Source organism: Alnus glutinosa, chromosome 3, assembly GCF_958979055.1.
Source record: "Alnus glutinosa chromosome 3, dhAlnGlut1.1, whole genome shotgun sequence".
Classification (NCBI taxonomy): domain Eukaryota; kingdom Viridiplantae; phylum Streptophyta; class Magnoliopsida; order Fagales; family Betulaceae; genus Alnus; species Alnus glutinosa.
Window position 1 is genome coordinate 10,097,114 of NC_084888.1, and position 16,317 is coordinate 10,113,430.

A 16,317-nucleotide genomic window follows, 5' to 3' on the forward strand; every position below is an offset into this window, starting at 1 on the left:
ATGAACAAGGCTACTGCGCCTTGTTTTCCGAAGAAAAGGCCATTTGGCCTTTTCTATTTTTTTTCGGAGAGGCAGTGCTTCTCCTCCTTATTTTTCTCTTATGAATTTTTATAGAAAATCCCTGATCTACGAAGATCCAACGGTCCGATCTCCGATCCGACTTCGGTAACGTGATCTACGAAGTCCGATCTACGTTTCTACCGATCGTTTTGAGGTAAATCGCTAAACTGACATTTTTGGAGATTTTTATAAATCCTATAGAGATGAGTTTAACTTGGCGTTTTCTCTAGATTTTGGGTAGTTTGGAGTTGCTAGGACCTTCCCGAGCATTTGGTCTTTGCTTAGCGAATTTTTGGTAAGTTTTCTATAGACATTAGTTTTCGGGTATTTTGTTAAAATGCTATTTATTGTGATTAACCCTTAGTAAAAGTTATTGGGTTAATAATATTGTGTTTAAGGTAGTGTTTATAAATTATGATTTAAAGTTTAGAGACCCTAATTTGATAGGTTAAACTAATTTGGGATTTTTAAGTGATTAAAAATCTGGATGATTAAATCGTGTTAATATGTTAGTAATTGATGTAAAAATATTTATGAAATAATATTAGAGTTAATAATATTGAGAAAATGTTAGTGAAAATAATTTATAGATTAATGATTATAATTTGGGATTAATATTTGATGTTATAGGAAATTATTTGAGATGGTGATTTTAATGTCTAACCCCAAGTAAATATTTTGGGTTAGTGTTAATTGAGTTTAGTTAGTGTCTAGATTTATGGGTGAGTAATTGGGACCCTTAAAATATTATGGGTTAAATGTCGGTCTAATATTAGAAATGTCGAATAATGTGCAATGCGTATTTTCACAGTGACGCATTGCAAGGTGGTGTTTAGAAGGCCTAGTGCTTAATATCCGCGCAGCCAAGGTGAGTATTCTACTCACTGAGAAGTATTATTTTCATATATGATGAATTGCAAAATGTATATTGTTTTACAAACCTGAACCAACTGTATGTTGATTATGATATGTTTTGGATGATTTGAGTACTTTCAAGTATATTGAGAATATGATGATGTTTTGAAAAATGAATATGATGTGTGAATTTAGAGCGAGTATAAGTTGGAGATTTTATTTATGAAAATTGTCTAAGAAATGACATGTAGAATTGCTTTTGTTTTATAAAGAAAGCATGTGTTAAAAGCATGATTATGAAATTAAATGTATAGTATTTAAGCATGAGCATTGAGCATTGAGCATTGAGCATTGAGCATGAAACATGAACGCATAAACAAACTATTAGGGGGATCTATGCCCCATAGGCATGAACTAGAAGGGGGACATATGCCCCAGGGGGATATACGCCCCAAACGCATGAACTAGAAGGGGGACATACGCTCCAGGGGGATATACGCCCCAAACGCATGAACTAGAAGGGGGGACATACGCCCCAGGGGGTTCTACGCCCCAAACGCATGAACTAGTGGGGGAATATACGCCCCTTACGTATGAACTAGTGGGGGGGACATATGCCCCATACGAACACACGCATGAACTATGGGGGAATCGACGCCCCAGGGGGATTTACGCCCCATACGAACGTACACATGAACTAGTATTGGGAGATTTACGCCCTTAGGAATATACGCATGAACTAGTATTGGGGGACCACCGCCCCATAGGAATACAATCGAAACTTACATGAGCATGTATGGCATTGTTTTCATGAGTGTGATGTTTTTATACTATGAGTAGTTTTGCTAGACGTATTAGTATGCATAAGAGTCTTAATGGAAAAGAACTTATGTATATTCCTATCGGATGGTTGCATGATTTAAATGCCATTGTTTCCTATAACGAATCTTATACGTATAATCTTAGTAGCCTAGTATGTTAAATGTTTTCTATTAGTCGGTGTTTGCTATATCAGCTATGGGAGTTTTCAAATAAAAGTCTATAAAATTGGTGGCTGTTATAGTGTACGCATGACTAGAAAAGAAAAGTTGGTTCTTTGCGAAAACTCAGTGAATAGTATACCTCTGAGGTCTTAGTGTAATTATTTATGCTAAGGCGGTGGGCTCATAATTCCACCTGTACGGATGCGGCAACCCCCGCAACCGTACAGACATTGATGCTTTGGTTGCAGGTTCTACAGATATAGATATTGACTCGTCCACCTAGCGTATGGGATGTTATGATTGGAGCACATCGCGACAGTCATAAGTTATGGACTCATGGGTAGTCCATATTTTGGGTATTCTATTTATGGCTCGTGTCTTACGTGGTTTACGTATTTGTTGAGCCTGTAATTTGATATGTAATTATAGTAAAATGTTTTATAAGCCTTAAATAGATAGACATGTAAATGGCTCTTGTTGTTGATATTAACTGTGATGTATTAGATGTATTTCCGCTTATGATATGTGTTCCGCTGCACATTGATATTTATATTTAGCTGTGTTAGATGTAACTCTGAATATCAGATACATGTTATGGAACGTGTATGTTATGTTGGCTGAGCGACAAGTAGTCGTGCCACTGTGAAGATCCGTTTGTATGTTTTTTAAAAAAAAAAAAAAAAAACGGGTCGTCACAATGCTTCTTCAGCAGATGCACGAACCCTCCACACTTGCTTTACCAATTTTCCATAATCCTTGTGTTTCTCCCAGCTAGCCTCATACCTGAATTGTCTTCTCTTTCGCCATACCATGACTTGATGCTTAGAAAAAAACACAAGAAGGGGGTTGTGATCGGACCCGCATCTGGACGGAACATCAACACTGACCACATCAAAGAATCGACTCCAGTCCTGGTTGGCAACAGCTCTGTCTAGCCTCACCCTAGTGATTCCACCACCCATTTGGCCATTACACCAGGTATATTTAGGGCCTGCAAACCCTAAATCCATTAAACAACAATCATCTAAAGCATCTTGGAAGGATACCATTGACTTTGAGGGCGGGCCGTGCTGCTCGACTTTTCACCCAGGGAGACTATCTCGTTGAAATCTCTGAGACAGAGCCATGGAGTTGGATTTATAGTTGCCAAGTGCCTAAGCAAAGCCCACGAATGCCGCCTCATGAAGACTTCAGGATGCCCATAAAAACCCGTCAATTTCCAGGGGACCCCATCAAGGGAGTTCTTTATCGCAGCATTGATATGATTGTTACTGAAATTTTGTATTTCAACCAGAGCCATCGACTTCCACAGGAGAATCAAACCCCCACTCTTCCCTCGCACCACAAACATATTTTCCAATCCAAGTTTAGAAGGCAGAAAACTTACCTTCCTTCGTGACACTTTGGTTTCCATAAGAAAGACCAAAGTAGGCTTCTTTTCCTTCACCAATCGGTAAAGGGATCGAACTGTCCGGGGGTTCCCAAGCCCCCGGCAGTTCCAGCTTAGAACAATCATGGTGCTTGGCGGGGCTGTGCCACAGCCTCCGTCGGAATCCCCCTACTGGGATTACTGCCAACCGCATTCTTTCTCTCCTTTTTTGATGACCCACATTCATTGCCTCCAGCCAACTTACGTTTTCCAACATGAACTTCCCCGTACACAGCCTCTTCCTCAGCCTGAGAGTCGAGCACCCTTATCTTCTTAGCTCTCTTTTTCCACGCTGGAGCTTTCCTTCTGGCCGTTCCATAAGTATGAGAAACACGACCTGAGAATCTAGGAGCTTTAGATGGTTTCTCCGAAAAAAGTCTTGATGGGGATAAAGTGGTATGTGGTGGCCTAGTATTACACGTGTCCACCTCAAGGGAGCTTTTAGATATGACTTTGGGGAAATAAGATGTGGCAGTGGGGTCCCAGTCCAATTGGACCTCATGTAATCCATCACCCACGAGCTGCCATTTCATTTGGCCCGTTTTTGAGTCCCAGCTGCCCACGTAATGTGGCGAGGGCCCATCACCCGGACACTTCTCCTCTGAATCGCTTGGTATTCCTCCAGCTGACTGTTACTTATAAAAAGAAACCAATTTGATTCCTTTTCAGCGCCAGAAACGGTTCCTTCCTTATGGAGGAAAATATTTTCGGCTTCTCCATCTTCCATATTCGTAACGGCCACCTTCCTTTCAAAACCAACACCCTGCATCTCACCATTAAGGCTCTGGGCGCTATATAACGGATCACCGTTACTATTGAAACTTTTTTCCGCTGAAAATCACGCTCTCGAAAATCTCGCTTCAACATTCCAGAATCCTCCGAAACAGAGTTTGCCGTTCCCGACTGCCGCTGCGTATGCACCATAAGGTTAGGGTTAGTACTACCGGAAGTTCTTCCACCGCTAGTATTTTCTGCTACCGCCATGGGTACGCACCTATCGTTCAAACCATCATCCAGCCTTCCTCTTCCCTTGTAATCAATTCCACCACACCACTTTCTAAAAACAAGGGCAACCCTTAGCCATGGCCAAAAGGGGAATCCCCCGCTAAACCACCATCACCCTGATCACCTTCAGCTTTACACCCCATCTTCCCATAGCGCACCACTCCCCAAGCATAGTAGAAATTGGGCAACTTTTCATATTTGAAAGCCACCCAAGTGGATTTATGCTTAATATTAATCTTCCTCCCCCTGTCAAGTGGTTTGGAAAGATCAATAATAATACGGACCCTGAGGTATTCTCCCCACGCCGCATCCCTATCATTCACTTCAACATCTTCCACCTCTCCCACAGTAGACCCAATCTGATGTCCAATCTCCAACCCCATGCAAGCTAAGGGAAGGTTATACATCCTCACCCAAAAGGCTGCTTTCTCAAAGACCAACTAGGTAGGGGGTGTAAAGCCATCAAAATCCACAATGGCAACTAGGTTTCCATCAAACAACCATGGTCTCCCCTCTAACATGTTGGTTTTTTCCCATGCATGCTCAAATTCTATCAAAAAAAGATTATCGCCAAGAACCTTGAATGATACCGAACCCAGAGTCTTCCATGCATGTAGCATATGCACCTGGATGAAATTTTTTGGAACAACCCTATCCACCAGCAGCTTTCCCACCAGACAGGATTGACCCCTGGTAGTTAGAGGAGCAGCATGATCCTCTCCAATCTGCACTTCCGAATCTTATCTCTCAGAGAGAGTAAAATTGTCCCACATGGATGAAAGGACATCCATGGCAGACAAAAGTGAGAAGGGCACTCAGAGAATACAAACGCAGAATAACCACAACAGAAACTTGGAAAACGCCACAAAAAACCCCAACAAATGGAAAAAGAAAGAACACAAATAACTATTGATACTCTAGACCCAGTGGGGGCTAGATGAAAAAGCTTCAACCCTAGTCTTCCCGAGAGGAAAAACGAGAGAGAAGAAAGTTTAGAAATCAAATCTCTTAATATATGGAGAATACATTCTCTAACATTCCCCCGCAAACTCAAGGTGAAAGAATCTGAAATCTTGAGTTTGAATTCTTTTTTCTCTGAAGATGGCTAGCAATGGTGAAGAATGAAAACTTGTTGGAGATGACAGCAACAATGACTAGAATTAGGCCTTTAACAATAATAGGCCAAGAATCTTCAACAATATGGCTAACGATGGGCCAAATAAAAGAGAGCCAACTTTGGGCTAAATGGGCCTGGGTAACGAGATTTTAGGTAATACCTCAAAGGCCAAACACATAATTGGCCATCTATGGGCTAAGAAAAAATAGTCAACTGTGGGCTGAAAAAGGCATGAGAATTAGGTAATACCTAAAATGCCAAAAGGTGGGCAACTTGGCCTCTTTTAATTTTTGTTTTTTTCTTCTTCTTCTTCTGGGCGGGTATAACCCAAAACAAATAAAAATCTTCTTTCTTTCTTCTTCTTCTTCTTCTTCTTCTTCTTTTTTTTCTTTTTTTTTTTTTTTTTTTTTTTTTTTTCCCTTTTCCGCTGCTAGTTCGAGTATAACCCAAGACAAATAAAATATTCTTCTTCCTTTTTTTTTTTTTTTTTTTTTTTGTTGCTGCTGTGTGACGTCCCATATCGCCTGGGAATTATGATGTGCTTATACGTATATTCGCACCCTTCTTGAAACAACACGTTTTAAAGCGGTGATGACCATGAACCTATCAGAACTCTGTAATTAAGCGTACTTCTACAACAATAGTATTAAGATGGGTGACCTCCTGGGAAGTTTGGTTCGGGGAAGCCAAAAGCAAAAAATATTGTGTCATTTGAGATGAGTCGTTACAAATGGTATCACAGCCATTGCCCAGCCTGAGATGGGGGGAGGGTGCATAAGCCCATGAAGGTTGCCAGCGAGCAGTCGCTAGGACGCCAAAAATTGGGTGACCTCCTGGGAAGTCTAGTTTAGAGGAGCCAAAAGTGAACAACATTGTGTTATTGGGGATGTGTCGTTACATGTTGGGTCGGGTATAACCCATATCCAAGAATAGAAACAAATACGACTAGGCCAGATCTATCCCAAAGACAAAGAAAAATCTTCTTCTTCTTGTGCAATGACAAAATCGACAAAAAACAAGGAGTTGCTGGATTAAAGAAAAACCTAAAAACAACCATGGGAGGAAGCTGGAAAGTGCTGGGAACAGAGCCAACGGTGCTGAACCTGTAGTTGGTGAGGCTAAATGTGGCAGAGATTGTGGTGTAGGGTGCAAGGCTGGATTTGCCGGAGAAGGTCATTGGATATGAGATGGCAGATTTGTGAACAGCTAGCGGCCATGGGGATAGCGGTACTTTCTGGAGGTGGTTGGCAGAGTGAGTTTCCTGAGCGGTTGGTAGAAGGCACTGGAGAAGATGAAGTTGAAGGCCACAGCAAACTAGAAAACTGTGGTCCCCCTTCTTTTTTTTCTTTTTTTCTTTTTTTATCGTAACTGGGAATAAAAGGTGGAAGTATTTCACAAGCATGAGGAAATTCAAGGAAACAAAACTAAGAATAAGAGAAAGTGAACAATCTGCAATTGCAAATTCTAAATGTTTATTCACAACAAAAGAATCTTACAGTATTGTCAAAGATTCTCAAAAGAGAAAAAGAGAACATACTCTTTCATATTGCCTTGTAGTATAATATAATGGGTAAAATCATACACAAAACCATGAAAGAAAATATAAAGAAATAGAAAGCATTTTGCCTTGCCGTATGATATAATGAGGAAAATCATAGACAAAACCATGAGAAAAAAAAAAAAAGAAAAAAAGAAAAAAAGAAGAGAAGCATAAGGAAATAAAGAAAACAGTGATGGTGAAAAAAAAAAAATGAAGGGTATAAGAGAGAGATGACAGAAGCATGAAAATGCAAGGAAAAATAGAACAAACAAAAGAAAATTACGGAGGATAATTTTGGATCAAAAACATAGAGATAAAAGAAAACACCAAGATAAAAAGAAAACGAAAAATAAGACCATTGGATTGAACACGCCTATTGCTCTGATACCATGAAAGAAAAGAAAATCACATAGGAAAATAAAGATAATAGTAAAAATAATAAAAATGGAGAGGAGATAAAAGATTTTACGTGGTTCGGTCTATGACTTACATCCATAGGATAAAGCCCAAAGGGCTACATTATGCTTTTATTCCTTCATATTTTCTCAATACATTAGACTCCTATTTATAGAAGAGTTTGGGTATATAAGTATGGTAATCAATCAATGTGATTTGATTGATTTGATTACCATCAAATAATTACAATAAATCTCTGAAATCAAATCTCCTAATATATGGAGAATATATTTTCTAAAAGGTTAAACTTCCTTTAAGAACATACGCCTTTCCACTGGGGTTGCCAGTAGTTGGTGACTTTTTTAGATTTTTTTTTATTAATAAAGAGAAAAAAATTATTATTTTAAAGTGATTTAGCAAAAAAGCTTACGTAGCACTAACGTTTTACATAAAACTTGACTAAAAACTCATGGAGATACCTATTTCAAATCCGTGAAAAACTCATGCATCAAAAATTGAAAATTAAAAAGTGAGGGAGTGATATCAAATCGCGCATTTACTCAAGAATTTATGATACATTTACAATAAAATTTAATATAGACTATAAATTGAGCTTGTAGTATACAGTATAAGATATGATCTTTTGCTACTCCAAGACACAACTCTTGACCACCTTGCCTATGTGGCAAGGTGGTTCTCTAGCTAGCTTTAGGATTTCTTTTCTAAAAAAAAAAAAAAAAAAAAGTAAAAATAAAGGTTGCCATATGAACAAATGTGGTCAGAAGTTGTGTCTAGCTTGGGGTGGCAATGTATCACTACTCATATAGCATTAGCCATAAGTCAACTAAATTTGAAAGGCTAGCTAGCCACTTCAGCCTCTCTAATTTCAAATAGTGTCTTCTTTATTAGTTCTTCGATCTACTCCAACTTGACCTATAAGTTGTTAGGAGTTTGATTTGGACCTGGAGTCCTAAACCAATTGGAAGTAGGCCGGACTGACGGGACTGTTAATAAGATTTTTTTAATGAGTTTTAATTGGACCCGAATTATGATTCCTCCCCCCAATTTAACTTGGAATAGAGTTCTGATTTAGATTTTGAGTGAGATTTATTCCCAACAGTATATATAGTACTAGTGTACTACATTATTTAACAAAAAAATTGACGTAACATATTTATAATGTGGCAATATATGCATCATAAATATGTAAAATTTAATCTAAACTATAAAATGTTTTATCTCCATTGCAAGCGAAATGAAGAAGATCCTGACCCCTCTTACTCTTCTTTCATTAGAATATATCCTCTCTATTTTAATTAAAATAAAATTCGTTATCCTATCATTTAAATTTCTTTGAAAAGATAATATTTTGTACACGGATAAATGAAAAAAAATTGACTACGAAATGGAAAGCATCCTGTCCCAGAGAAGAAGCAAACCATTTCTTCCCCTTTTCTCATAAAGGTTTGCATGGATTTAACATGCAGCATTATTGTCGGCAGAATACTCAGGGTGATTTCTGTTATGAGCCTGGATATTTTTTGTAACTGATACAAGAATACTGTAGCACTTCTAGGGGCTACCCCTCCACAAGCTCACGGCTTTGATGATAATACTTCAATAATAATTCTATTAACCAACTGCTGACTTTAAATACAGGAAAGAACATGCAAATTTACAATTGCTGACTTATTAGGTACGGAATTGCCATTACCCCTTAATCTACTGGAAGTTCAACCCACAACCCCTATTTACTGACCCATTACAACGACTGGCTGTCCAGCCCACTACCACTTTCCAGAACAATCTGGGAATTAGGATACAATGGACTCCCACCGTTTTAGGGAAATGAAGGCAATACAAATAACCCTTCACAGCTGGTGCGCCTTTCCTGCGTAATTGAAAGTTTGAAACTTCTCTGAAATGTCTTCTGCAAGGTAAGCAAAGACGTGGCCTTCATTCATAAGTCCTTGAGCCCTGGTAGCTTCCCATACAACATCCAACCTGTTTGGTAAGTACGTACTTGTGTTGTGGAATATTTGAGCCTTGTGTTGTCTTCCCATCCAACATCCTGAAACGTCTTCTTCACCGTAGGCGCACGTAACATTTTCATGCCAAAGTGATGGATGTTTCGTAATAAATTCGATCGTATGGTTTGGTTTTGGGACCCCAGTTGTGGCTGGTTTTTGAAATGCTAACGCGTTTTTGACCTTTCGTGATTTTGAAACCAAATCCCAAACAATATATACGAGCGATAACTTTTGTCGCCGCTATTAACGTTTGAGGTCGATCGTCGTAAACCGACATGTCATTACATTATCATCATATCATGGACAGCCAGGGCCCAGGGGCCGTCGCCGATAAGTCATTGATCTTTTGCAACGGAAAATGCATCCAGAGCATGGGGTCGGAACTGAATAAGGCTATTTTTTTTTTTTTTTTTAGGGCCCCGATAAGGATAATTCATATTTGATCTCGGAGAGAAAATGAACGAAAAAAGTATCAAAATCATTAAGCGCCACTTGGGCCCCGATAAGGATAAGGATAATTGGAGTTGATGGAATTTAATTTCGATCTGCTTCCATTATTATTGTAAATACAGTCGCAAGGTTCAGCGAAAGGACGAAGAAAGTGAAAGACCTATCTAAACCAAAAATATAACAAGTATGGTACGTGCTTGACTTTTCGCCTTGTATTTTTCTGTCATTAAATTTTTGTTTTTTTCCTTGAAATGTCGTTGCACTATAGCAGTGCTCTTTTCCTCGAAGATGCTCGATCGGAATTTTACAGTCAACGATTCCACAATGCAAAGCACTTTCCTCAACCATGTTCTTAAAGGAACTGCCATTTTCATAAGCAGTGGCAACACCGTTTATCTTTCTCTTCGTGGATTCTTGAAGGTTGAGAAAATGGATCAAAGGGTTTTAGAGGCGATAGCAAAAAATGACAGGCGAGCTTTTATGAGTTTCGTCCGAGAGAATGGAGAAATTCTCCAACAGAGAGCAGCCAATACCTCTCACACGGTGTTGCACCTGGCTTCAAGATTTGGGCATATTGACTTGGTCACGGATATTGTTAAGTTGCGCCCTGACATGGTGGCAGCCGAGAATAGCAAGCTGGAGACTCCATTGCATGAAGCTTGTCGTCAAGGGAATTTCAAGGTGGTAATGCTGCTGCTGGACACCAATCCGTGGGCAGCTTGTAAGCTTAACTCCGATAGACAGAGCGCGTTGTTCATGGCTTGCAGTCATGGGCATCTCAAGCTGGTCGAGTTCCTTTTGAGTAGGCCATGGATGCGGGGGCTCGTAGAAGATGATTTTGGTCAAAATTGCCTTCATGTTGCTGTGTCAAGAGGACATACAGGTAGGTAGTTCGATCTAGAGTTCTATTTGTTAAAACATAAATTACAGGGGTAATTATTTATTTTTTCTTATGAACTACCGGCCTATGTCAATATGCTCCCACGAACTGATACTCTTACCACCCGATCGCATTGAACTACCATTTACTTTCCAAAACCTCCTGCCGTTAGGGAATATCGTTAAATCAAATGGAATATTTTATTTTTAGACGTTAAATTTCGTTTAAAGACAGAAATATCCTCAAAAAATAATTTAATAAAGGAAAATTAAGCTGCCACGATCGAAAATACTTCTGCACATAATAGTTTGTTTGCAATGGCCGCCGCTGATGTCTAGATGTCTCGAGGGTTAAAAATTTGAAACCCTAGTCAAGTCCGAATGAGCTTACTAACTCCTCCAGACACCTCCAGCAAAATTACACTTGCTAGTGTTATGATTAGATTGAAATGATGGGATTTTACCTTAGGGGTATTTAAGGATTGTTATGCATGACTCCGAAGGGGGTGATGCTAAGTGAGAACATCAAATTCTACGTTTCCCAAGTCAATTCTCTCTTAAAGCACACCCTTCACAAAGTAAACAGTTTTGAGATCGCAAGAGAAAGTCAAACATGAAAGCGGCTTTGATACCACGTGTTAGAATATAAATTATATAAGAATATGCAGTGAAAAATAGTCTAGATCGACATAGCTCAAGTCATATTCGTGCAAGCTTGCTTTGGATTTGAAGCAGAAAATTAAATCCCAGCAACAAAATTCCTGAAGAAAAAAATTTCAGAGAAAGAGGTTTCTTCTATTCTATGTCTATCATGCTTTATGCCCATAATATTGGTGGAATATACGGGCTCTTTAATTTATTTAGAGAGTAGGCTATGAGCCCTCAATTAAATACTACCTTAATTATTCATCCCATAAAGGAAATTGGAATAATTCTATTCCAATTAGGATTCCACAAATAACTCTTTATTTGGAATAAATTTTCAAACACGTACCCTTAATTAATTTGTGTTTAGTACTTAACCGTACTAAATACATGTACCATATGGGCACACTAAGGAATTCTTACTCTATTAACCAACTTTTCCCTAATGAAAACATCACTAATCAATCTAACATGAGAATTAATTCTCCATCATCCATTCCCAAGTCCACCTAATGATGAAATCTGAACAAATTAAATATGTTGATGAGTTGCAGCAAAAATTTCAATTCTCATCTAAATTCTGCATATCTAGTGAAAATTTAGAGTTGGTAATATAAATGCAGGTATTGTTCGGCAGATTTTAGATGTGTGCCCAAACTTTGCTCAAAAGATTGACACAAATGGATTTTCGCCATTGCACTGCTCTTGTCATAGAGGGAACTTGGAGATAACAAGAATGCTCCTAAAGCTTGACGCAGACCTTGCTCTGCAATTTAATAATGATGGTTACACACCCTTGCACTTGGCAGCGATGAAGGGCAACACTGCAATACTAAAAGAATTCATGTCGATGGCTCCAACATCTTTTCAGCATCATACAAAAAAGGGAGAGACAGTTTTTCATCTCATTGTGCGATACAACCACTGCGATGCTTTCTTTCACTTGGTGCATGTTTTCAATGATACCAGTATCTTCCACTGTCCAGATCAATATGGTAACACCATCTTGCATATTGCAGTCTCTGGAGGACACCATCAGGTGAGAAATGAAAACGCTACCTGCCATAATTCTTGTTTGTGTTATTTGAATCGCCAACGGTGGAGTCAGCTCTGTGTTGAGCATGCGTTTGACACATATGAAGCCCTAAAGTTGTGCAGATAAACCTTTTATGCCGTTGTGTGGTGTCTGAGATATATATCATACCCATGTCTATGTTGTGTGGTGTCTGATACAAACCTCAAATAGAATTCATTCTTGAAAACCGGATTGCAATGAGAAAGGGTCCAAGAACTTATATATACATGGTTAAGATTGTATTTAAGCTATGTAGAATACTTAGGATAGTAACATACCACTACACTCCGCATCCGACAATCATGACGGCCCACTTTATCGACATTGATCTGATGATAGCCATTTATCTTTTGACGGCTCCACTCACATATTAGTATTCAATGACATAATACTATACTCATACATAGTACCAAGACATTTTAATCCAACCTATAAGTGACTCGACCACAGAGCTGCAATCCATCCGATCCCAACTCGACGGGTAGTTGGTTCTTATACCAGATAATACAAATCTTAGGTATAATTTATCTTTAAAAACAAACTTATATGGGCAGGTGTCCAAAAGCTTATATACACATTGTTAAGATTGTGTCTTATGAAGGTTAAAGTCGATCGTCGATGCTGATGCTGATGTTGATGTGTTTGTTTCCTAATTTGTTACAGATTGTGGAGTACTTGTTCGACAAAACAACAATTGATATTAGCATCCAGAACCATAAAGGACTGACAGCCCTTGACATCCTGGACCGGGCCAGTGGAAATGCCCATATGAAAAGAATATTCCAGCATAAAGTAGAAAAGATGTGTGAAATTCAGGAGAATAACAACACATCTGAACCAGAGTGCTCGTCAAAGCAGACTCAGAGCACCCTTACAGCCAGTACCCTGACCAATTTGGGAGAACCGAAACATCTCAGCGAAAGACGACAGGAAGAAGTAGCAGAAATTTATAGAAGTCGTCAAAAGAAGCAAGATGAGACATACAATGAGGCGGTTCAGAATGCCAGGAACACAATTATACTGGTCGCCATTCTGATTGCCACGGTTACATTTGCAGCCGGCGTAACCCCCCCTGGCGGCGTCTATCAGGATGGACTGCTGAAGGGGAAGTCCATCGTATGCAGAACGATAGCGTTCAAGGTATTCGCGCTAAGCAATAACATCGCATTGTTCTCCTCTCTATCCATCGTCCTCGTTCTAGTCAGCATCATCCCTTTCCAAAGGAAACCTCAGATGATGATACTCACAGTTGCTCACAAGGTCCTGTGGGTATCCGTGTCATTCATGGGAACAGCTTACGTGGCAGCGACATGGGTCGTCATTCCGCATGGTGCGGGAACAGAATGGGTGTTAGTGGTATCACTGTCGATTGGTGGAGGAACTCTGGGGACAGTTTTTTTCGGTTTAACTATAATGCTGGTCGAGCATTGGTGTCGAAAGAAGAAATTGAAAAAACAGAGAAAGAGAATGGGGGGGATCAGAATTAAAAGCTTATATTCTTTTAATTCAGATTTTGAGAGTTCCCAACGTCAAGGATATCACTCCTACTGAGAATTTTCACCCACCCAAATTTAGAAACATTCGACAGTAGTTTATTTTTGACTGTCTATGTGATAGAACTCAAAGTTCTTTGATTGAATTACTGACTCCCTTAATCATCTTAGGAGCAGTGCTGTATGTATTCATAATAGTTTAATCATAATCATGATTGAATCTTATCATTTTCAAGATCATACACATTGGTTACAAATGTTTATCACGGCTATTTTATTAATACAAGTACGAGTCATCCAGTTGTATAGCAGTTGTACAGGAGTAAGAAACAATGGTTTTTTCCTTCAATTGTATCATTGCTAATATCAATTTTGGTGCTAGAGTACTGACTGAACAGATCTAGCTCAAAGAAAACAGAAGAACATTTAAACAAGAGTGTCAAACATAATAAAACCAGCAATATTGTTCAATATATGGTGAATAAAACCAACTAAGCTAAGAAAGCCAACGAAAGCATTCAAAAATAGCATAAAAAGAAGCTACATTGCAGAGCATAGAAGAGGCACAAATCCGGCAATAAGAACCATAAAGACTGAACTAAGCGTGGCTGAAACTACAACTCCTGAGCTTGGTGGTAGCGAAGGAGAGGGCCCCTTGTCTGGCTCAGGGGGAAAGGCAGTGGACGGAGGAGACGGAGCAATCGGGTGCGGTCCGTGGGGAGACATGACATCAACAAGTAACCGCTGGCCGTTCTTGCAGTGGTCAGGAGCCCCACTGATGAAGTAGAAAGGCCCAGGCCTATCAAGCTTGACTACAGTATTCTTCCCATCGTTGAAGGCAGTGATAGGCTCGCTTGTGTTGCAGTGGTAGTAGTCATATTTGTCCACCACAAGAACCGAATCATTCATGTACTCAAAAGCTGTACCAAGAACACAGAGTGTTTTAAGATGCATATCATATCATATCATATCATATTTGGTTGTGAAATTGTGTTTCAATATTGCCAAAAACTCCATCAATTATGATATACAAAAGCAATTACACTCCACATTTTTTCAGTTGAAAGAAAGGTTACAAATTAACTGCAACAAGCAGACCAATCAAATGCAACCTTAAGCAACCAAATTTTCTCACTACAAAGTTAATTTTAGTAACCATATGTAATATAAATATATCGGGAAAGATTTGCATAAACCAAAAGAAATGAATAAATTTTTTGTTTTTTGATGACCACCCACCATGATATCTAAATCCAAGCAAAAGGATGGCAAATAATAGCACATATCATAACAGAGTCATCATCAGAAGCCAGAACAAACTACCTCTCATGCAGATCAACATATATCAAGAAGATAAAGATAAACGTAAACCCGGCCAAAACAAGATATGTATAGTGTAGGTATGTTTGATAAGATTTTTTTTTCTTGGATGAATCGATAAGATTTTTTGTAGATACTGATTTTTTGGATGAATCCGTCACCATTTGATTCTTTTTATTAATTTCTAAACAAGATACGAGTCACTTTTAAAGATAAATGCCAAAAGAAAGGAACTCATTAATGTAGCAAACTCACAGAGAGAATCTCCAACATGAAATCTGTGGCTTTCAGCCCACTGACTATAGATTGCAGTGTTGTTGGCATCAGGTTCCATCCAACCCAAGTCATTGCCCACTTTGAATTCTTTCACAGCCATGACCGCCACGCTCATGGCGACCAAGATGACCACCGCAGAAGCGGAGAAGATGCCCAAGAGAGATGCCATGCTCGTGTTCTTCATTCTTGCTCAAGACTAGTAGGGTTAAGCAAATTGTACTGAAAAAGTTTGGCAATGCAATATTGGTTAATGAAAAGAGTTAGCCATATATATATATATATATATAATAGATTGGTATAGAGGAATAAGTGGCAAATTGGCGTGGAGAAGATAGTGGGCGGTTATCTCAGAAACGTGGTGGGACGTGGCGGTTATGCTCCTGTTAGCCAGATTCCAAAAGTCCCGGGAGACTTGGATTCGATAACCTTTTCAAAAGGAGTGGAGCTGATCTGGATTTAGAGGGTCATTTACGGTTTTCAACATTTCAAGTACCAAATTATCCTGGTTTTTCGGTAAAATTTTAGAAAAGTCCGTGACTGATTTTTTTTTTTTTTTTTTTTTTTTTTTTTTAAAAAAAAAAAAATTATAGAAGTCTATACAAATAAGGAGTTCACTCACTTAAGTGAACTCCTTATTTGTATAGACTTCTACGTACTGATATGGACTACTAAGTTGCAATAGATACCGATTAAGATAACTAATAATAAAGATGAAAGAAATGATAAGCAAAGATGAATCTAAGGGTGCGTTGTAGAAATTTATT

At 38.9% G+C, this 16,317-nt stretch overlaps 2 protein-coding genes and 1 long non-coding RNA gene across 3 annotated transcripts; 2 read left to right on the plus strand and 1 right to left on the minus strand.

Moving 5' to 3' along the window:
• The first annotated feature begins 39 nt into the window (after positions 1 to 39).
• Positions 40 to 2,448, plus strand: LOC133862212 (uncharacterized). Its single transcript, XR_009899181.1, has 4 exons — positions 40 to 214; positions 291 to 355; positions 872 to 928; positions 2,126 to 2,448. It is a non-coding gene; the product is annotated as an uncharacterized LOC133862212 (long non-coding RNA).
• A 7,586-nt stretch (positions 2,449 to 10,034) lies between these two features.
• LOC133864202 (ankyrin repeat-containing protein ITN1) lies at positions 10,035 to 14,185 on the plus strand. The gene is made up of 4 exons (XM_062300472.1): positions 10,035 to 10,049; positions 10,137 to 10,748; positions 12,013 to 12,428; positions 13,128 to 14,185. Coding segments are annotated over exons 1-4 (1,917 nt in total). The 5' UTR covers positions 10,035 to 10,048; the 3' UTR covers positions 14,016 to 14,185.
• A 182-nt stretch (positions 14,186 to 14,367) lies between these two features.
• On the minus strand, positions 14,368 to 15,851 carry LOC133862439 (early nodulin-like protein 7). Its single transcript, XM_062298255.1, has 2 exons — positions 15,533 to 15,851; positions 14,368 to 14,877 (listed from the first exon to the last, which is right to left on the minus strand). The coding sequence occupies exons 1-2, from the start codon at positions 15,735 to 15,737 to the stop codon at positions 14,498 to 14,500; spliced, it is 585 nt and encodes a 194-aa protein (XP_062154239.1). The 5' UTR covers positions 15,738 to 15,851; the 3' UTR covers positions 14,368 to 14,497.
• Between the last annotated feature and the right edge of the window lie 466 nt (positions 15,852 to 16,317).

Excerpts from the sequence above, each read along its gene's own strand:
- LOC133864202 (XM_062300472.1), top strand. Across the intron at positions 10,749-12,012 it reads TGTGTCAAGAGGACATACAG|GTATTGTTCGGCAGATTTTA; the intron begins GTAGGTAGTTCG and ends ATATAAATGCAG. Across the intron at positions 12,429-13,127 it reads TCTCTGGAGGACACCATCAG|ATTGTGGAGTACTTGTTCGA; the intron begins GTGAGAAATGAA and ends AATTTGTTACAG.
- LOC133862439 (XM_062298255.1), bottom strand. The coding sequence starts at position 15,737 with ATGAAGAACACGAGCATGGCATCTCTCTTGGGCATCTTCTCCGCTTCT. Across the intron at positions 14,878-15,532 it reads TCATGTTGGAGATTCTCTCT|CTTTTGAGTACATGAATGAT; the intron begins GTGAGTTTGCTA and ends TTCTTGGTACAG.